The sequence below is a fragment of the Lacerta agilis genome, chromosome 17, assembly GCF_009819535.1.
Source record: "Lacerta agilis isolate rLacAgi1 chromosome 17, rLacAgi1.pri, whole genome shotgun sequence".
Lineage (NCBI taxonomy): Eukaryota > Metazoa > Chordata > Lepidosauria > Squamata > Lacertidae > Lacerta > Lacerta agilis.
The window spans coordinates 35,099,494-35,121,552 of record NC_046328.1 but is presented as its reverse complement, the minus strand read 5'-3'; the positions used below and the strand labels follow the sequence as shown (position 1 = coordinate 35,121,552).

Below are 22,059 nucleotides of genomic sequence, written 5' to 3'. Positions count from 1 at the left end.
TCGGAGTCGTTACAACCCTGCTGTCTGCGCGCTTTCCATCCTCTGGCGATTGAAGACCCGAGATTCCTTTCCCTTCTCATTGCTGGGCTTCTGCCAAATCGAGGCATTGTGATCGCCGCCGTCCTTCTTTCTCCAGCAAAGAAGGCAGACCGCTTCTTTTGGGCAGGCAGACCCACCGGAGGAAAATGGAGGGAGCCTCCTGCAATCTCCCCACCACCCGGCACTGATTATTATTAGCGGGGATTTTGGGATTCCCTCCGCCGCTTTTGGAAGAACGGGAAGAAAACCTTCGTTTACAGTTGCCTGCTCGGTCTTGTGGGGCGGGGGAGAAGCTGCCAAAGACGCCCCTCCTTTCATTCCTTATTTCTTCCCCCCACCCCCACCCCCTCCACCCCGCAAAGCATGCAGTTGTTTGCTCTTCTGCTGGAAAGTAGATTTATAACTCCGCTTTCTTTGGGATCCGTTCCATCCTCATTTTCCGCTGCCTCCTTCTCTCCCTCCTTCACGGCTGGTCCCTTCTACCCTCTCCACCTTCCCAAACCTCAGCTGCTCCCCCCCTGCCCTTCTCCATTCCTCTTCCCTCCTCCTCCTCCTCCCTTCCTTCCTTCTCTCCCTCCTTTCTCCTCCTCTTGCCCGCTTCCAGCCCACCCGTTCCCCAGCCTTCCCTTCTTCCCCTCGGCTCATCTCATCCTTTCCTTCTCTTCCTAGCTGCCATTCTCTTGCCCCACTGCTGCTCCTTCTTTAAACTTGACCTCCCAGCCTCTGCAGCCAGCCCCATACCTCCTCCGAACCCCCCACCTCTGCTAGATCTCTCTCTAGCCCCCTGACATTCTCACCCCCCCTTTCTCCCCTACCACTCCCATCCTTTCCTGCCCCTTCCTTACGACCCCTCTCCCAGGATGGCTCTGGTGGTGACGCCCTGGCAGGAGGAGCTTCCTGGGGGTCCCCCGGGGGTCCCCCCGCAGCTGCCAGCCCCAGCCCCCCAGGAGCCCAGCGGAGGGAGCAGCGGGGAGGGCAAGGCATCGGCCGTGGACTGTCTGGTGTGTGGGGACAAGGCCAGCGGGAAGCATTACGGGCAGTTCACCTGCGAGGGCTGCAAGAGCTTCTTTAAACGCTCCGTGCGCCGCAACCTCAGCTACACCTGCCGGGCCAGCCGCCAGTGCCCCGTCGACCAGCACCACCGCAACCAGTGTCAGCACTGCCGCCTCACCAAGTGCCTCAAGGTCGGCATGCGCCGTGAAGGTGGGTTGCTCGAGGAGGGCGGTGGGGGTGGGTGGGTCCCGTGGATCTCCTCCTTCTCCTCCTCTCTCTTTCCTTTCTTGCAATCTCCCTCTCCTTCCTTCTCTCTCCGGAGAGTCCAGTCTTCCATTTCTCCTTTCCCTGTTTTCCCCTGTTCGGATCTCCTCTCCCGCTCTTTCCTTTTCTGGAAGTTGTGACATCCCTTTTCTTGCTCTCCTCCTCCTCCTCCTCCCTGCTGCCTTAGGGCTCTTCCGGAGAGCAAGGGGAAGGAGCGTCGCTCAGTGGTCAGAGCACCTGCTTGGCATGCAGAAGGTCCCAGGTTCCATCCCCGCTGGCAGGGCTGGCAGAAACTCTCTTGCCCGAAACCCTGGAGAGCGACTGCCAGTCAGTGCAGAAAGTACTGAGTTTCCTATGACCCTGGTTTTTCACCTTTTTTCTGCGGATGTATTCTGTGACACGTCATCGATGCATCAATATTCCTATTATTTATGTATTTATTCCTTACCTGCCCTTCACCCTAAGGTCCCAGGGCAGGTTCCACCAACTAAAACACAGTTTTAATCAGCTAACAGTCACAAAAATAGCATGGGTCCTAAAAGGATGATTGTTGTTGTTCAGTTGTTCAGTCGTGTCCGACTCTTCGTGACCCCATGGACCAGAGCACGCCAGGCAAGCCTATCCTTCACTGCCTCCCGCAGTTTGGCCAAACTCATGCTAGTAGCTTCGAGAACACTGTCCAACCATCTCATCCTCTGTCGTCCCCTTCTCCTTGTGCCCTCCACCTTTCCCAACATCAGGGTCTTTTCTAAGGAGTCTTCTCTTCTCATGAGGTGGCCAAAAAGGATACAGCAATTGAAAACCTATCGGTTATGTAGAAAAGCATTTGAAAAGAGAAAGAACATAAGCAGAGCCTGCTGGATCAGGCCAATGGCTCATGTACTCCAGCATCCTGTTCTCACAGTGGCCGACCAGGTGGCTCAATGGGAAACCTGCAAGCACAAAGGCACGCTCTCCCCTCCTGTGGTTCCCAGCAGCTGGTACCCAGCAGAATTGCTGCCTCCGACTGTAGAGGCAGCGCCAAGGCATCATGGCTAGTAGATATGGATAGCCCTCACCCCCACAAATTGGCCTACTTCTCTTTCAAAGCCCTCCAACTGAGTTGGCATCAGTGGTTCCTGTGGGAGGGAGTTCCACAGTTTAACGAGGCACTGTGTGAAAAAAGTGTTCCCTTTTCTCTGTCCAGGGATCTGAGGGTTGCCAGAAACAGTCATCTTTCATGGCAAACCTGGGTAAAGAGGGATGTTTTTAAAATCCCTCCTGAAAGTCGATTACGAGGGAGGGCATTTCACAAAGGGGGAACTACCACCAAGGAGGCCTTGTCAACACCAACTGGGCAGCCTCCAGTGGTGGCACTCCTACTACCAAGGCCTCCGCTGCTGGTCTGAAATGCTTGATACTGGGAAAGGTGCTTTTGAAAAAGGTGCTGGTGCCTTGATGGCAAATGGTGCCTTAATGGCAGATAGATTTGTGCATAGGAGCAGAATAATCTGTCTTATACGGAGTCCAACCACTGATCCATTTAGCTCAGTTTTGTCTCCGCTGACTGGGAGAGGCTCTCTGGGGTTTCAAGCAGGGATTAAATGTTGGATCTTGGGCATGCAAAGCCATTGCTCTACTCCTGAGCTACTGTCATTCCATTCAAAAATAAGAAGCTAGTCCTCATGGTTCTGAACAGAGGGTTGGTTTTAATTGGGAGCTGCCTTATACCAAGCCAGCCCTTTGGATCGATTTAGCTTTGTGTTGTCTACACTGGCTGTCAGCAGCTCTCCAGGATTTCAGGCAACGGGGTCTCTCCCAGCGGTACCTGGGGATGCCGGGAATCGAACTTGGGACCTTGTGCATTCCACTGAGCTATGGGCTTTTCCTGAACCATCCACACATCATTCTGCTTTATTAGCTGTGTTCTGCAGTGCTTCCTCATTGTCCATGTATTATTGCCACCCAGAGGGGCAAACTGCGATTCTTGCATTGTAGGGGGTTGGACTAGATGACCTTTGGGGGTACCTTCCAACTCTGCAATTCTATGAAAAGCAAAGCAAATAAAACAAATCAGGACATTTGAGTTAAAGAAAACGATAAATTGAAATCGACCGATTTGCCCATCGGCTACTTCTACCCCTGTCCTGATTTTATTTATTTCTGCTCTCCAGGGGAACCCTGGTTTAATTTCAATTTATTTGTGGCATTAAAAGTTAGGAGCATTTCAGCAGGGAGTTCTGGGACTTCCACCCACTGGGAACAAAGCAGAGTTTCTGCTCCGAAACCTTTGCAGCGGCGAACTCTGTCGAAAGGGAAATCGCACCTAGAGCTGACCTTGACACTTTCCTGAAGCTTCGGGACAGATAAAAGAGAGAGCTTTTCCACACAACACATAGCTAGACCCTGGAACTCCCTCCCACAGGAGGGCAGAGGCAGGCACCAAGTCTTGAAAAGAGGACCGGGCAAATTGATGGAGGGGAGAGGGCTGTTAGCCACTAGCCCCAGCCCCTGTTGGCTACCAGCTGCTGTGGCTTTGCTGTGCTGGACGCTGGAAATCGCAAGGGAGGAGAGCACTGCTGTTGCACCCAGGCCCTCCTCTTGGGCTTCCAAAGAGGCATGTGGATGGTCACTGTGAAAAGAGGAGGCAGGATTACAAGGCCCCCACTTGACTTCACCCAGTCGCCGGGCTCTCCTGATGTCCACATGGTCCGGAGGAAGTCTATTTACGTTCCTAGTTTCTTACAGGTATTTGGCCTTGGTGAGGAGAGGATGCTGGACTAGACTGGACCCCTTTGGCCTGATCCAGCACGCTCTTACTGCATTCTTACGAGAGCGCTATAAAAAGTGCCTATGTGGGGACCCTAATTCTTCTTCTTGAGAGCCAGTGTGGTGTAGTGGTTAAGAGCAGTGGACTCGTAATCTGGGGAACCGGGTTCGCGTCTCCACTCCTCCACATGCAGCTGCTGGGTGACCCTGGGCTAGTCACACTTCTCTGAAGTCTCTCAGCCCCACTCACCTCACAGAGTGTTTGTTGTGGGGGAGGAAGGGAAAGGAGAATGTTAGCCGCTTTGAGACTCCTTCGGGTAGTGAAAAGCGGGATATCAAATCCAAACTCTTCTTCTTCATCTTCCTCGCATTCCTCTTCTGTTTCCCCCCCTCCCGTTTTCCTTTGTGACTCTCTCCCTTTTTTATCCTGCTTTCCGCCGGTTCCCCTTTTCTTCATTTCTCCCCAATTCCCTCCACGCCTCCTCCCAGGGGTGTAGCAAGGTAAATTGGTACCCGGGGGCAAAAATATTTTTGTCACCCCACCCCCCCGTCATGGGAAAGTCAGGTGGTACCTGGTGCGGAAAATTTCTTGTCAACCCCCCATTGATTCCCCCCCCGCAAAAAATGGTTTTACATTATTTCATATTTTCTTACAAAGGAATAATAACAAGTAATAATAATAATAAAAACTTTTATTTATATCCCGCCCTCCCCAGCCAAAGTCGGGCTCAGGGTGGCCAACATCAGATACATAACATTGGTATAAAATCAAACAATAATTAAATTACCTCCTAAAAACATCTCAAAATCAAAGTCTAATTAGATGGCTTTCCATAGGGTTAGGGTTGGGAACAGTAAGTTCTCTGAACTGAAATTTCAGCCTTCACGACATAGGAAAACAGCCAAGTGAAAAGCTATTTTGGTGGAGGAGGGTCAAGATATTAACCGATATGCATGAAATTTCATATATAGCTATATAATCCCTAGTATAGTAAGGTAAGACCTTCGGAGCAGGCATTTCCTCCTCCCTTCCTCTCTACTCTCTGCTTTCTCTCCTCCTTTTCTCCTTTTCTTTGCCTTCCTCTTCCTCTGCAACCCTTTTACAAAGGCAGATCTTGATTATCTTGTTGTTGTTTAGTTGTTTAGTCATGTCCGACTCTTCGTGACCCCATAGACCAGAGCACGCCAGGCACTCCTGTCTTCCACTGCCTCCCACAGTTTGGTCAGACTCATGTTGGTAGCTTCGAGAACACTGTCCAACCATCTCGTCCTCTGTCATCCCCTTCTCCTTGTGCCCTCCATCTTTCCCAACATCAGGGTCTTTTCCAGGGAGTCTTCCCTTCTCAAGAGGTGGCCAAAGTACTGGAGCCTCAACTTCAGGATCTGTCCTTCCAGTGAGCACTCAGGGCTGATTTCCTTCAGAATGGATAGGTTTGATCTTTTTGCAGTCCACGGGACTCGCAAGAGTCTCCTCCAGCACCATAATTCAAAAGCATCAATTCTTCGGCAATCAGCCTTCTTTATGGTCCAGCTCTCACCTCCATACATTACTACTGGGAAAACCATAGCTTTAACTATTCGGACCTTTGTTGGCAAGGGGATGTCTCTGCTTTTTAAGAGGCTGTCTAGGTTTGTCATCGCTTTTCTTGATTATCTAGCCATGCCCAATCATGCGCCCATTGCTGACTCATCCTCCTCTCTGCTCCTGCAATTTCTCCCCTCCTTCCCCTTGATTCATGCTGTCTTTGTCTTCCCAAGAACCTCCCAGGGTAGGCCAGCATCTCCTTCTTTTCATCTTTCCCCTTCAAAGTTATTTACCTTTCCCCTTTCCTTCTCTCTGTCCTTCCCCCTGCACTTTCTTCTTCTCTTTAATTTTTTAGGAGGTGCCTCTTAAGATCCCATTTCTTCCCCTCCACATTTAATCAGAGAGGCTCCTTTGCAAGAGGACTGGACACATTGATGGCTGATAAGGCTACCAACACCTGCTAGCTGCAATGGCTATGTTCTGCCTCCAGTGTCAGAGGCAATAATAATAATAATAATAAATAATCAATCAATCAATCAATCAATCAATTTATACCCTGCCCATCTGGCTGGGTCTCCCCAGCCACTCTGGGCGGCTTCCAACAGAATATTAAAATTTGTTGTTGTTCAGTCGTGTCCGACTCTTCGTGACCCCATGGACCAGAGCACGCCAGGCACTCCTGTCTTCCACTGCCTCCCGCAGTTTGGCCAGACTCATGTTAGTAGCTTCGAGAACACTGTCCAACCATCTCATCCTCTGTCGTCCCCTTCTCCTTGTGCCCTCCATCTTTCCCAACATCAGGGTCTTTTCCAGGGAGTCTTCTCTTCTCATGAGGTGGCCAAAGTACTGAAGCCTCAACTTCAGGATCTGCCCTTCCAGTGAGCATTAAACATTAAAAGTTTCCCTAAATAGGGCTGCCTTCAGATGTTGTCTAAAAGTCTAGTAGTTGTTTTTCTCTTTGACCTCTGATGGGAGGGAGTTCCACAGGGCCAGCACCACTACCGAGAAGGCCCCCTGCCTGGTTCCCTGTACCTTCGCTTCTCGCAGTGAGGGAACCGCCAGAAGTCCCTCGGAGCTGGACCTCAGTGTCCGGGCAGAACGATGGGGGTGGAGACACTCCTTCAGGTATACTGGACTGAGGCCGTTTAGGGTTGTGATAAAGCGGGATATCAAATCCAAACTCTTCTTCCTCTGTCATGGATAGTAGCCGTCAATAGCCCTCTTCCCCCGCCATCAATTTGTCCAATCCCCTTTTAACGCCATCACCACTGCCTCCTGCATGAGTGAGTTCCATAGTTTAGATATGTGCAGCGTGAAAAGTCTTGCCCAGAGTGGCTGGGGCAACCCAGACAGATGGGTGGGGTGCAAATAATAATATTTTATTTTATTTTATTTTATTTTATTTTATTTTATTTTATTTTATTATTTTATTTTATTTTCTGTCCTGAATCTTCCAACATTCAGTTTCCTTGCTCATGAGTCCATTGTTATGTGACAGGGGTGAAAGCTTTTGTCTGACAGCTTTCCCCAGGCTGTGCATAATGTTTTAAACTTCTGCCATGTCACCTCTTACTCACGCTTTCTCTAGAGCAGGCATGTCCAACAGGCAGATCGTGATCTAATGGTAAGATAATGGGGTGTTCCTGGCATATCTTTGGCCTCTCAGTTATCTCCCCCCCCAAAAAATGGCGGAAAAGCAACTGTGGCTTCCTAAAAAAGCTCAACAACTTTCCATCCAACGACAAAGGGTAGACCACTGCCAGTTTTTTTTTTTTTTTAATACTATGAGTAAATTGCAGTCTATCGGGAGTTGGATGTCTGGGCCCTTTTGACTGCTCTCTCCTGTCCCTTTCCCAACTCTGCAATATCCTTTCTGAGGAGAGGAGACCAGAGCTGCACACAGCAGATTTGTGTAATGGCGTTTTGATACTGGCAGCCCGGTTAATGTTTGCCTATTCCTCTCATGTCTGGGGTTTCTTCAGATGAGATTCCTGCATTGCAGAGGGCTGGACTGGATGACCCCATGAGGTCCCTTCCAGCCCTTCAATTCTATGATCTCTCAGGGATTCTTCTCAGCTGTGATTCGTTAATGGCAGCGGGTTAGACTACTTGACCTTGGGAGTCTCTTCCGACTCTACAGTGCTGTGGTTACGACTGGGCAGGATGTGTGTTCTGTTAAATAATACCAAACCCAGAACAATGCTGTGTGTTTTTTTTTTTGCAATGGTATCATCCCATCAAGTGATATACAGTACATGAATTTTACTTACTTAATTTTTAATTTTCTTTCTCATTGCAATTACTAACAACCCCAAATAGCATGGTATTGCATCATACCACATACCAGGCACCCCCAAACTTGGCCCTCCAGCTGTTTTGGGACTACAATTCCCATCATCCCTGACCGCTAGTCCTGTTAGCTAGGGATGATGGGAGTTGTAGTCCGAAAACAGCTGGAGGGCCAAGTTTGGGGATGCCTGTCATATACAAAGCAAACATAATAATAATAATAATAATAATAATAATAATAATAATAATAATCACCACCATCATCATCATCATCTATATATATATATAAAATCCTTCAAGCTGCATGTTTGTTTGTTTTCGCCTTTTTCCCTAACCGCTTGACCGATTGGCTTCAAATTTGGACACAACATGCCTTGGCCATGTGGAAAGGATCTTGGGTACCTAGATTGTAAAAATATCACACCTTTCCCAGGTAAATCCGTGAATTTGTGCAAAAAAGCGCCCTCCAGTGGACTTTAAATAGCACTGCACACAACACCCATTGCCAATCCCTCCCCCCCCCCGACATCACTGCCACCATCCAATCCACAGGCACGCCGCCCGCAAAAGACAGCCCCCATGCAAAGACGGAGTTTGGCCTTCGTGGCTTTTAGATGCCGCCTGCAGCAGCTATAGAGAGAAGCTGTGCCATAGCCACGCCGCCCGGAAACGTCCCGTCCGCCTTTTAGGATGGCGGACGGATCGGTAGGAAAGCTAAGCCGCCCGCTAACACGGAGATAGCCTGCTGATAGAAGCGGCAGGTACATAGCGAAGCAACGGCACAGTCAGGCCGGCTGCAAACGTCCCGTCCACCATTTCCGGGTTCGGACGGCCTAACCTGATACTGTACAAACAAATATACTGCCCTCCATTGCACATCAACAACATCAAATCAAGACATATAAACAATTTAAAAAAAAGGAATCAGAGAATACAACAATACTAATAATAAGTTATATACACAAAACCAAAAACCAATAACGAGCAAGAAAAGCAAAACAACCTCAATTTCAACGCAAAGACCTATGGTGAGACATCACTTTCTCTTTTGTACTGCATCTTCCTTTCCCATTACACTAAATCAGCCACAGCAACGCGTGGCCAGGTCAGCTAGTTAATAATAATAATAAATAGGCCAATTTAAGGACTCAAGGAATCAAATAAGAACTGCATTACAGGGGGTTGGACTAGATGTCCCCAGGGGATTCCCTTCCAACTTTACAATTCGGCAAAACTGACCGGAAAGCTTAGGAACCAAGAAGACAAAAACTTCAAGAAAGAATGGGGGGGGGAAATTATAAGTTATTTAGGAGACCATTGTAAGCAGATGAAAACATTAGCAGGTTTCTAATAACGCCTGTAATGTAACAAATACGATGGACAATATGGGCAGGTACAAAATACAGACTATGAAATAATACGCAGTTGACGATAGGACCCATGGAGGGGATGGCGGGGCAGTCTCGAGATTCAGAGAAATGTGTATTTGGTATGGTTAAAACTCTTCATTTGTAAAACCAAATAAAAACGATAAAGAAAAACCACATACTGGCAATCACAACGGGGAAAAAAAAATACAGCCATACCTCGGGTTGCGAACGTGATCCGTGCGGGAGGCACGTTTGCAACCCGCAGCGCTGCGCATGTGCGTGATGCGATCTGGCGCATGCGCGTGATGTCATTTTGTGGTTCTGCGCATGCGTGAGCACCGAAACCTGGAAGTAACCCGTTCCGCTACTTCCTGGTTAGGCGTGGTCTGCATCCCGAAAACGCGCAACCCGCAGCGTTCGCAGGCTGAGGTATGACTGTAATAAGGAAACGGAATAAAAACGCGCACATCCTTGTTTCCTGAGCTGGCTTGGATTGTGAGTACTGAGGATCTAAGTCAGTAGCCCAGGAAATAAAATTCCTTCCTCCACGGGACGACGTAACAGCATATTGGTTTCACGAAATAAATGCTGAGACGAGAATCATGTGCTTTCTGCCTCCCTCCCTTCCCCCCCTGTAACATTTTATTAATTTTCCAACAGTAACAGAAACAAAACAAACAACAATAAAAACCAAACCAGAACAAATTGACTTCCCCCTAATCCCTTCCTTGGTTCCATTGTATATCAATGTACTGCATGTCCATTATAAAGTTTTAACCATTTGAATTACTTATTGTCCATTCATAATAAAATTACGAGTATTCTCAAAACCCTGCCAATGTATTAACCTGTGTACATTGCTTCTGAATATATGCAATAAAGTCCTTCCATTTCCCCTTAAATTTGTTGCCGTCGCTTCCTCTTAATTTCATTGTCGACTTTGCCATTTCAGCATATTCCGTTAATTTAACTTGCCAAATCTTCTTTAGCTGGGACACTTTCTTCTTTCCAATGTTGTGCAGCCGTGGTTGCGTACATAAACAATTTGTGTGTGTGTGTGATCTTGGTAAGTCCATTCCTGTAATACCTAATAGGAAAACTTCTGTGTTTTTTTGGCAAAGGTTATTTTAAACATCATCTTCGTTTCATTATAAATCATTTCCCAATAATTATTTTTTTTAAAAAAATATTTTTTATTAAGAAAAAATTAGATCCATACATTTTGTCAGTATTACAACCAATTACATTTTCCCCCTTCCCCCTCTCTCCCACCCTACTCAGACTTTCCTCAGCTCCTTTTACTGATTTACTTATTCAGGTTATTTCTGCATGTTATAAAAATTGTACATATCATTTCCCTGATTATTCATATTCGACTAATAAAAAGTTTGTGTCTGTTGATTCGAACCCTGCCAGTGAGTTTAAGTCTCTTTGTTGCTTTTTCAAATAATTTGTAAAGAGTTCCCATTCTTCCTTAAAGTCTTGGTTGTCCTTCTCTCGTAGTTTATATGTTAGTTTTGCCAATTCCGCATAGTTCATCAGCTTTTCTTGCCATTGTTCCTTCGTTGGTATTTCTTCCTTCTTCCATTCTTGTGCTAGCAAAACTCTTGCCGCAGTTGTAGCATACATAAACAAATTCTTTCTTTATTTTTTGGGGGCAGATCCTGACCTAAAATCCCTAGTTACATTATTTCATACGTGGTGAGATTGCAAAATTGTTAAGAATTAATGGGAAATCCCAAATTAGGGATATTAGGGATTTCCTAATAATTCTTAACAATTTTGCAATCCCACCACGTATGAGAAATGCACCTTCTCTTGTTTCACATTTCCAACACTTGTTTTCTCCAGTTTTGTACATTTTTGCTAGTTTCACCCGAGTTAGATACCATCTCTACATCATTTTCTCTCTCCCCCTCCCTTCTTGTCTGCCTTCAGCTGTGCAACGAGGCCGAATGGCTCCTGCGCAGCCCAGCCCGGGCCAGTACCCCTTTGCCAACGGTGACCCCTACAACTGCCACTCCTACCTGACGGGCTTCATCTCCCTCCTCCTCCGGGCAGAGCCCTACCCCACTTCCCGCTACGGGGCCCAGTGCCTGCAGCCCAACAACATCATGGGCATCGAGAACATCTGCGAGCTGGCCGCCCGCCTCCTCTTCAGCGCCATCGAGTGGGCCAAGAACATCCCCTTCTTCCCGGACTTCCAGCTGGCCGACCAGGTCTGCCTTCTGCGCATGACCTGGAGCGAGCTCTTCGTCCTCAACGCCGCCCAGTGCTCCATGCCGCTCCACGTGGCTCCCCTCCTGGCCGCCGCCGGCCTCCACGCCTCGCCCATGTCCGCCGACCGCGTGGTGGCCTTCATGGACCACATCCGCGTCTTCCAGGAGCAGGTGGAGAAGCTGAAGGCTCTGCACGTCGACTCGGCTGAGTACTCCTGCCTGAAGGCCATTGTCCTCTTCACCCCAGGTGAGCATCACACGCTGCAGGATCAGAGGAGGAGGAGGAGGAGAGGGCTATTGGTGGCCACAACGGCTGTGCTCTGCCTCGCCAGTGTGGTGTAGTGGTTAAGAGCGGTAGACTCGTAATCTGGTGAACCGGGTTTGCGTCTCCGCTCCTCCACATGCAGCTGCTGGGTGACCTTGGGCTAGTCACACTTCTTTGAAGTCTCTCAGCCCCACTCACCTCACAGAGTGTTTGTTGTGGGGGAGGAAGGGAAAGGAGAATGTTAGCCGCTTTGAGACTCCAGTGTGGTGTAGTGGTTTGAGAGCCAGTGTGGTGTAGTGGTTAAGAGCGGTAGACTCGTAATCTGGTGAACCGGGTTTGCGTCTCCGCTCCTCCACATGCAGCTGCTGGGTGACCTTGGGCTAGTCACACTTCTCTGAAGTCTCTCAGCCCCACTCACCTCACAGAGTGTTTGTTGTGGGGGAGGAAGGGAAAGGAGATTGTTAGCCGCTTTGAGACTCCTTCGGGTAGTGATAAAGCGGGATATCAAATCCAAACTCTTCTCTTCTCCGTCATGTCATCATTCGGGGCAGGCCAAAGAAAGCCCTCCTTCACGCAGGGCGTTGTTAAACTATGGAACTCTCTGCCACAGGAGGCAGCGGTGGCTGCCATCTTGGATGGCTTGAATAGAAGGCTATTATTGTTGGATAATGGCTGTGCTCTGCCTCCGCAGTCAAGAGGAAGCGATGCTTCTGAATATACCAGTTGCTGGAAGCCACAGCAGGGGAGAGGGCTCTCGTACCCGGATCCTGCCTGTGGGTTTGCCATGGGGGGTGGGGCACTCTTCTGGCCATGGTGAGAACAGGATGCTGGCCTCTTCTGATCGTGCTGGGTCTGATCGTGCAATTTATTTGAAGGCGGCTGCAGTTCTGAATGGCTTCAGGAACACGTTCCTTTCCTGGCGAGCGATTCTGAAGAGAGGTCAGGGGGAAAGAAGCCTGTGCGTGTTTTGCACCCAGATGCGTACGAGTTGAGATGGGGTGGAAGCTTATGGGCAAGCTGTTTTATACAGGTTTTTTTTTTTTTTTTTAAAGTGCCCTCAGCCCCAAGGTCTGTGTTTTATACCACAGATTTATTGTTATTATTATACAGTGGTACTTCAGGTTACAGACGCTTCAGGTTACAGACTCCACAAAGCCAGAAATAGTACCTCGGGTTAAGAACTTTGCTTCAGGATGAGAACAGAAATTGTGTGGCAGCGGCGCAGCGGCAGCAGGAGGCCCCATTAGATAAAGTGGTACCTCAAGTTAAGAACAATTTCAGGTTAAGAACGGACCTCCAAAACGAATTAAGTTCTTAACCACTGTAATTTATTTATACCCCGCCCATATGGCTGGGTTTTCCCAGCCATTCTGAATAGGGCTGCCTTCAAATGTCTTCTGAAAGTCGGATAGTTGTTTATTTCCTTGACATCTGATGGGAGGATGTTCTGCAGGGAGGGCGCCACTACCAAGAAGGCCCTCTGCCTGGTTCCCTGTAACTTGGCTTCTCGCAGTGAGGGAACAGCCAGAAGGCCCTCGGCACTGGACCTCAGTGTCCGGGCAGAACGATGGGGGTGGAGACATTCCTTCAGGTCTACTGGGCTGAGGCCGTGTCGGGCTTTAAGGGTCAACACCAACACTTTGAATTGTGCTCGGAAACGTACTGGGAGCCAACGTAGGTCTTTCAGGACTGGTGTTATATGGTCTCGGCGGCCGCTCCTACACCAGTCAGCTGCTGTGTTCTGGATTAATGGTAGTTTCTGGGGGAATGATCCTCCAGGTCTGATTGGCCTTTTGGCCTGGTTTACAGCAGCGGATTGGTGGTTGTGGGAGGCAGGTCCTTTAGTTCAGAAATGGATCATGCTCTCCTATTCTTCCCAAAGGGGCAAGTCGCTTCTGTTTCCCTCCAGCAGGAGGCGAGAGGGGGTCACTCCTGCACCTTCTGCTGGTATAACACAGAATCACTCCAGGCCATGGTGGGTTTTTTTTGGGGGGGGCCATGCAGGTGTTCATTAGTGTCCCAGGGGTCATTTTGTCTGACCTCCCTCCAACGCAGATGTAGGCTGGTGACCATCCCAAACCATAGCGGTCAACTTTTCCCTTTTCTTGTGAGGAATCCTATTCGGAATAAGCGAATTTCCCTTAAAAAAAGGGGCCCATTTATGCTCTCTCCATCCAGTGGGCCAGGAATTGGCCCACCGACACCAGGATAGCCAGCCTATCTCGGCTGGTAACTTGTTCTGGCTCCTTTCTTTCTTTCTTTCTTTTATTAAAGATTTTCTTGATTTACAAAAGTGTGTGCAATGTCTCTTTGGTATTTTTCCATGTAACATTTGTACAGATCAATTTTGGTTGTAGAGACATTAGGGAGAGAAGGGGGAAAGAGTTGGGTGGAGTGGGGGGGAGGGTGCGGTGGGGAGACGATGTTTCTATTTTCCTTAATATATGTAGGGTTTGGTGTCAGCGTGTAGGTTCTCTGTTGTTCGCTTGTGTTTCTTTGGCGGTGAGAGAGGTCGGGATTGGCGTAGGGTGTGATTCTCTTGAGAAGCTTCCCCCATGCCCTTCTCCAACCTCCATACCTTCTCAGGGCACAGATTCCTTCCTTAGAGGGAAAAATCAAGCAACAGAGGGAAGAAGACAGCCCCCACGGTATAGACTTTCTCATAGGACAGAATGCGGCAGCTAGGCTGGTGACTGGCAGCCAAGACCACATAACACCGGTCCTGAAAGACCTACATTGGCTCCCAGTACATTTCCGAGCACAATTCAAGGTGTTGGTGCTGACCTTTAAAGCCCTAAATGGCCTCAGTCCTGTATATCTGAAGGAGCGTCTTCACCCCCATCACTCAGCCCTGACACTGAGGTCCAGCTCCTTCTGGTGGTTCCCTCTCTGTGAGAAGCAAAGCTACAGGGAACCAGGCAAAGGGCCTTCTCGGTGGTGGCGCCCGCCCTGTGGAATGTCCTCCCATCAGATGTCAAGGGGATAAACAACTATCTGACTTTTAGAAGACATCTGAAGGCAGCCCTGTTTAGGGAAGTTTTTAATGTCTGATGTTTTATCATGTTTTTAATATTCTGTTGGGAGCCACCCAGAGTGGCTGGGGAAACCCAGCCGCATGTGCAGGGCATGAATAATTTATTTTTATTACTATTACTATTATTAATTAATTAGTTAATTAATTAATTATTTCCTCAAACCCAGTGTTGTCCACACAGGCTGGTAGCCTCTCTCTGTGAGTTCAGGCCAGGAGCTTCCCTAGAGATGCTCCTGGACGTGTGTGTGTTAACCTGGGACCTTCTGCATGACAAGCAGGTGCTGCATCCGTGAGCTGTGATCCTCCCCTTCATTTTTCTCCTGGTACCGCTACCTAGAGCTGGGCTCTGCAGAAGCAGAGCTTAATAAACTGGATGCATGTCAAGGAGAAAGGGGATGGAGAATATTTTTTCCTCCCTCTCCCATAGTTCTAGGTAAAGGTAAAGTGACCTCTGACCATTAGGTCCAGTCGTGGACGACTCTGGAGTTGTGGCGCTCATCTCGCTTTATTTGCTGAGGGAGCCGGCGTACAGCTTCCGGGTCATGTGGCCAGCATGACTAAGCCGCTTCTGGCGAACCAGAGCAGCGCACGGAAACACTGTTTACCTTCCCGCCGGAGTGGTACCTATTTATCTACTTGCACTTCGTGCTTTCGAACTGCTAGGTTGGCAGGAGCAGGGACCGAGCAACAGGAGCTCACCCCGTCGCGGGGATTCGAACCGCCGACCTTCTGATTGGCAAGCCCTAGGCTCCGTGGTTTAACCCACAGCGCCACCCGCGTCCCTTGGGCGAAAGCCTAGGTGGCTTTAAAAGAGACTGACACAAATTCATGGAGCGGGAGAGGGTTATCGAGGGCTACTAGCTGTGTTGTCTATGCTCTGCTTCCACAGTCGGAGGCAAGAATGCTTCTGAAGACCAGTTTCTGGAAACCGCAGGAGAGGAGATTTGCTCTTGTGCTCAAATCCTGCTTGTGCGTTTCCCATTGGGGCATCTGGGTTGCCGCTGTGAGAACAGGAGGCTGGCCTAGATGGATCCAGCAGGTCCTCCTTATGTTTTGATTTTTCCTTAGAGCACGTGTTTTTTGTGATCTGTTTCAACCATGTACAGTAGATGGCTTTCGCACCATTGTCTTGTGAAGTATAAACTTGTTGACTCTCAATGGCAACCTCCTCGATTCTGCCCTGCTATTGAGCGTTCAGATCGGTGCCGGCTATATTCTTGAATGCACCAGGAAGCTGAACTTGCGATGGCAGGGGTTGCTTGAGTGTTAAGTGAGCTCGCCTTGCTAAAATGCACACCGGTTTCTGAAATCACCGCCAAGCCACTTTTCCCTTGCTTTCGCAAGATGGAAACTGTCGGAAATTTGGGTGCACAGCTCTCCTTGTGGCAGAAGCTTTTGCACAGAGCTAAGAGAGAGTGAGGGACATGGGTGGCGCTGTGGGTTAAACCACAGAGCCTAGGGCTTGCCGATCAGAAGGTCGGCGGTTCGAATCCCCGCGCCGGAGTGAGCTCCCCTTATTCGGTCCCTGCTCCTGCCAACCTAGCAGTTCGAAAGCACGCCAAAAGTGCAAGTAGATAAATAGGTACCACTCCGGTGGGACGGTAAACGGTGTTTCCGTGCGCTGCTCTGGTTCGCCACATGACCCAGAAGCTGTACGCTGGCTCCCTCGGCCAATAAAGCGAGATGGGAGCCGCAACCCCAAAGTCGTCTGCGACTGGACCTAATGGTCAGGGGTCCCTTTACCTTTAAGAGATAATGAGGGACCTCTGCACTCCCAGACTGTACCTTTAACCTTACGAGCTTGAAACCTTAGCAAGAATAGGTTGGAACAGAAGCTGTATCTGACATTCCCATGTCTCCTCTGGTCATCTGGGGGGGAAGGCGGATTTCACAAAGGTGCGGAGAAACTTTTTGCTTCGATGCCTGGAGTAATGCGCCACGACTGGCGGATAAACAGCTCGCCTCTCTTCATCTGTTTTTTTTTAATTAACCAAATCTAGCTTGCCCCCCTTTCTCTCCCCACATGCACACACCCGGGTGCTCCTTTTATCCCTTTGGTGGCCCGCGACAGAGTAAGCGTTTTCAAGTCCCGGCTATTGATGCCCGGCGACGGGCGGCCCATTCTCCCCCACGCAGCTAAATGTCTGTGCGTTAGCCATGCCACATTAGCAAAAGCGGCAGCTGTGAATGGATTCGCGGTGAGGTCCCTTTTGGGGGCCTCTGTCAATAGCGGCGGCATCCGTGGCCTGAATAGCCACGGCGCCCGTTTGAGGGGCTCTGAATGGAGCTGTTTTGTGGCTCCCGCAACGGGGGAGAGGGATCGACCCAGCTTGAGGGTTTCGTTCAAGCTGGGCGACGCCACCTATTTCACTGGAGTGCTTTGGGGTGGGGCGAATTCTTCTCAACAGGCACAAGGGGAAAAACAACCCTCAAATGTATATTCTCTTAATTGAATCCTGGAATTATGCTCTTGAGAATTTTTGGGGGTGGGGGTGGGGGTGGGGGAAGGTGATGTAAAATGACTGAATTTGGCAATGTGATGCTCACTTGAAGAATCACCCAAGACTGAAGAAAGTATGAAGACCCTCAGTCTAGCATCCTGTCCTCGCTGAGGCCAACCAGATACCTCAATGGGAAGCTCACAAGCAGGACCTGAGCACAAGAGAACTCTTTCCTCTCCTCTGGTTTCCGGCAACTGGAATTTAGAAGCATTGTTGCCCCTGACCGTGAAGGCAGAGCACAGCTATCGTGGCTACTAGCCATCAATGGCCCTCTTTTCCTCTGTGAATATGTCCAGTCCTCTTTTAAACCCATCCAAGCTGGTGGCCATCCCTGCCTCCTGTGGGTGGGAGTTCCATAGTTTAACTTTGCTCTGCAGGAAGGACTTCCTTTTGCTTGTCCTGAATGATGAAACGACTCAGGGTGGTGAAAATGGAAAGGTACCATCGCACAGTGCATAGCCCGACTCTAGCAGTGGTGCTCACCAGCTCGGATGGTTTTTTATAATTCATGGCGTATACTAGGGTTATCGATAGCTGCTAACTAACCGTGACGGATATGTTCGACCTCCATTGTTAGAGGTAGTTCAGCGGAACCTTGGTTCTCAAACTTAATCCATTCCGGGAGTCCATTCGACTCCTGAAACCATTCGAAAACCAAGGCGCGGCTTCCGATTGGCTGCAGGAGCTTCAGCGGAAGTCGCATTGGACATTCTGATAAAGGTTCAAAAACCGGAACACTTACTTCCAGGTTTTCGGTGTTCGGGAGCCAAAACGTACGAGTACCAAGGTATCCGAGAACCAAGGTATGACTGTATGTCTCTTAATACCGGTACCAGGTGCTAGGAATCACAGGTGGGGAGAGCTGCATACCCACCAACATTTCTCCTATGAAAATAGAGATGCTCTATTCCCTTATTATTGCTGTTGCTGTTGTTGTTTTACTGTTAATACCCTGCCCATCTGACTGGGTTGCCCCAGCCACTCTGGGCAGCTTCCAACATACCGGTATATAAAAATAACAACAAAACTTTAACCATTAAAAAAAATCCTTCCCTATACAGGGCTGTCTTCTGATGTCTTCTGAAGGTTGTAAAGTTACCGTATTGGCCCGAAAATAAGCCGCACTTTTATTTTCCGAATTCCGACCGTGAAGCGTTAAAGTGCAGCTTAAATTTGCGACCGTACGAAAACTGGCTTTTACGATATCGCTGCTGAAACAGACAAACGGTAAAACGGAACGGGTGTGAGTGCCTGCGAAATTTTAAGTGAGCGGCTTATATTCGGGCATTGAGTTTTTTTTCTCTCTCTCTCCCCCCCTTGAATTTTAAAGGTGCGGCTTATATTCGGGTGTGGCTTATATTTGGGCCAATACGGTACTTTTCTCCCTGGCTCGGTGTGTGTGTGTGTGTGTGTGTGTGGCATAACTCCATACCCTCCTCCAACATTTCTCCAGTGAAAATAAGGAAAATGTATATAAAATGATGTATAGATGGTATTCAACTCCAGTTAAGTTGTCGAAAATGTATAGGATGCATGACAAATTATGTTGGAAATGTGGACAAAAAGATGGAGAATTTTATCATATGTGGTGGACATGCGAAAAGGTTAAAGTGTTTTGGGAATTAATTTACAGTGAATTGAAGAAGATGTTTAAATATACCTTCCCCAAAAAGCCAGAGGCTTTTTCGCTGGGCTTGATGGGTGAAGAGATAGCCAAGAGGGATCAAAGACTGTTCATGTATGCGACAACAGCTGCAAGGACACTTGTTGCCCCAAAGTGGAAATTAACAGGATTTACCAACGATTGATGAGTGGCAGACGAAGATGGTGGAGGATGTGGAACTTGCAAAACTGACCGGCAAGGTCAGAAACCAGGACGATTCAAGGTTTCAAAGAGATTGGAGTAAATTTGTGGATTATCTAAGATTGAACCGAGGAAGTTTGAAAACACTAGTAGGGTTGGAATAATAAACCTTTGACAAAGGTCAATAGATTGAAACTGTAAAAACTGCGCGATAGGATTGGATTAGAAAACCTGCTGGCGAGAGGGAGGGGAGTCGCAGCTCGGCAGAGCAATGATTTAAGTGTGTATGTTTGTAGATGTTTTATTTGATGTAATTTGAACTAATTGGAGAATAATAAAAACAAAATAGAAAATTCTTTCCAGTAGCACCTTAGAGACCAACTGAGTTTGTTCTTGGTATGAGCTTTCGTGTGCATGCACACTTCTTCAGATACCAATAATAAAATTGTTTATTAAAATAATAAAATTGTTTATTAAAAAAAAAAAGAAAATAAGGAAAAGCGGGATGTTCCGGGATCAGATCAGAAACCGGGATGGCTTCTGCAAATCCAGGGTTTGAGGAGCTGGAGTTTCGGTTGTGCTGTGGCCCAGGTGTGGGCTTCCCCATGGGCATCTGGTTGGCCCCTGTGAGAAGAGGGTGCTGTCCAAGATGGGATCTTCCAGCAGCTGGGCTCTCGTGTTGATCAGTTGGCCTCCCTTGCGAACGTTTCTTCCCTTCTCCCCCTTGCAGATGCGGTGGGGCTGACGGACTTGTGCCACGTGGAGAACGTCCAGGAGAAGTCCCAGTGTGCCTTGGAAGAGTACGTCCGGAACCAGTACCCCAACCAGCCCAGCCGCTTTGGGCGCCTCCTCCTGCGCCTCCCCTCTCTGCGCATCGTCTCCGCCCCTGTGATCGAGCAGCTCTTCTTTGTGCGCTTGGTAGGAAAGACCCCCATCGAGACGCTGATTCGAGACATGCTCCTTTCGGGGTCCAGCTTCAACTGGCCCTACATCTCCATGCAGTGAAAATAGCCGGGGGTTGGAGGCCGTGACTGCAGCCTTGTTGTTGCCTTTGCCCCCCCCAAACTGGGCGATGTGGGCCTTTTTGGTGTGCAGACAGCGGTGGGCTGTCACTCAGGGAGCCAGAGCATCTCACCTGCGCTCCCTCCAAAATGGCCGCCCTCAAGACAAACAGGAAATGACATCAAGGAGGTGGAGCATGGAGGCGGCTTTCCCCAGTTTCTTCTAATCCTAAGGGGGTGGGGGTGGGAGTGACTTTGGAAAAGCAACCCATGCCCTTCCATATTTATATCGCAGACAAAACAAAATGGCAGCCATTTTCTTAAAATGAGCTTGATCCTTGGATGGTTATTTTTTAAAAAATGTGCTTTGTCTACAAGAGTGTCCTTGACCCTGAAGGAATTATACTGGAACAAGGGCATTATGGATTGAGAACCTGAGATCTTTCGTTGTCCCATTTCTAAGAGCTTCGTTGGGGGGTCTTCCTCGTGCCCACCTTCTCAACCGGTGAATGTTTTGTTGATAGCGTGTTGGCGACTAGAGGCCAAGGTGAACGGAGAAGGTTTGCGTAGATTGCGATACAAACTTGGCGACGAGCAAGAACGCGTGTGGCTTGCTGTGAACCTCGATCGTGCAATGGCACCTCAGACAATCTTTCACCTTCCCTTTTGCGTTTGGGCGTAAATGTGTAAAGAAAGGGAGAAAAGGGCTGGGGCAATTGGAGAAAAAACAGACTTGCCTCCTCAGGCTGCTCTTTATTTTTTATTTTAAAATAACAAGGACTTTCTTCTTCAGGCCCATATCTGTGAAAGTGTCCTTTACAATACTGCAAAAAGCCCGCAAGAATCTTACAAGACTGCTTCCCCATGGGCCTTTACAGTCTAGGGAATTGTCTACAATCTATGATGTTTGGGAGTGATGGTGGATATCATACTGGAACTGAAGCGGAAGAGATACAGTACAGGAAAAAAAATGAACAAACCCAGAATTGGAGTCAGGGGCAGTTGATTCCATTCATGTGCAAAAAAGAGGAGGTGGACAGGGGCGAGATTTCTTCTTTAATCTAAAGGAGGGGCAAAATGATTCGGGGTGTCTCTTACCTGGAGGGGAAAACATGCTATTTATAAAATAAAATAAACTCAGATTATATCCTACTCCCGTTGCCCAGCTAAATGTACTTACATACATTTCAACATCCATATTTTTTAAATTTTTATTTCTGATGGTTTCTTTGTAAGCGCAGCGACGGCAGATCTCACGGATTGTGGGTTCCTTTCTTGGATTTGGGGGGGGGGGTGAGGGGAGACGATGAAAAAGAACAAGGGGAAATGCAGCATCCATCAAGTAGATTTTTTTTTTTAAAAAAATGATGGCGCTGGCATTATAATTAAAATTGACGATTGCTGAACTCCTTCCAGATTTTAATTTTAATTTTTTTAAAAAAATTCATTTCCCTCCCCTTCTCCACCTTTTCCTTATCTATGATGCCCCAGAATCTGTGGGTTTGGGGAAGATGAGTCCCCCCCCCCCATCTTTCTCTCAGGAAGCATTTGCCCAGGACAATTTGGACAGATGGTTTGGCCAAGTAGGAGGAAGATGGTTTGCGGGGGGTAAAGCAAGAAAATGTGTGTGTGTGTGTGTAGTTTCAGGAAATGGAACCACAACGTAGCTGTTAAATGTTTTCCATCAAGGGGGGGGGGGCGGTGAGCAGTTTGGAAACGGCAGGCAGGCATGAGGAAAAAGGGGGGGGAGGTGTTGCTTGTACATTTCTGCTGTTTATTCCCTCCTCGACATACAAATGGGCTCAAAACGTGTTCAGTCGCCACCATATGGAGTGATGCTCACGTCACAAGCTGGTCCACGGAGGCGGGGTGTGTGCAGTGGCTGTTACGGCTTGGATGACTTTTTCAGAACACAAGAGGCATCGCTACTGGATCAGGCCCAATGGCTCATCTAGTCCAGCATCCTGTTCTCATATTAGCTGACCAGATGCACAAGCAGGACCCAAA

General features: G+C 48.5%; 1 protein-coding gene across 1 annotated transcript; it reads left to right on the top strand.

The window, feature by feature from the left end:
• The first annotated feature begins 884 nt into the window (after nt 1–884).
• Nucleotides 885–20,094, top strand: LOC117038988 (COUP transcription factor 2-like). The gene is made up of 3 exons (XM_033136013.1): nt 885–1,242; nt 11,167–11,694; nt 19,782–20,094. Exons 1-3 carry the CDS (start codon nt 900–902, stop codon nt 20,054–20,056), a joined length of 1,146 nt encoding a protein of 381 aa, XP_032991904.1. The 5' UTR covers nt 885–899; the 3' UTR covers nt 20,057–20,094.
• The last annotated feature ends 1,965 nt before the right edge of the window (nt 20,095–22,059 follow it).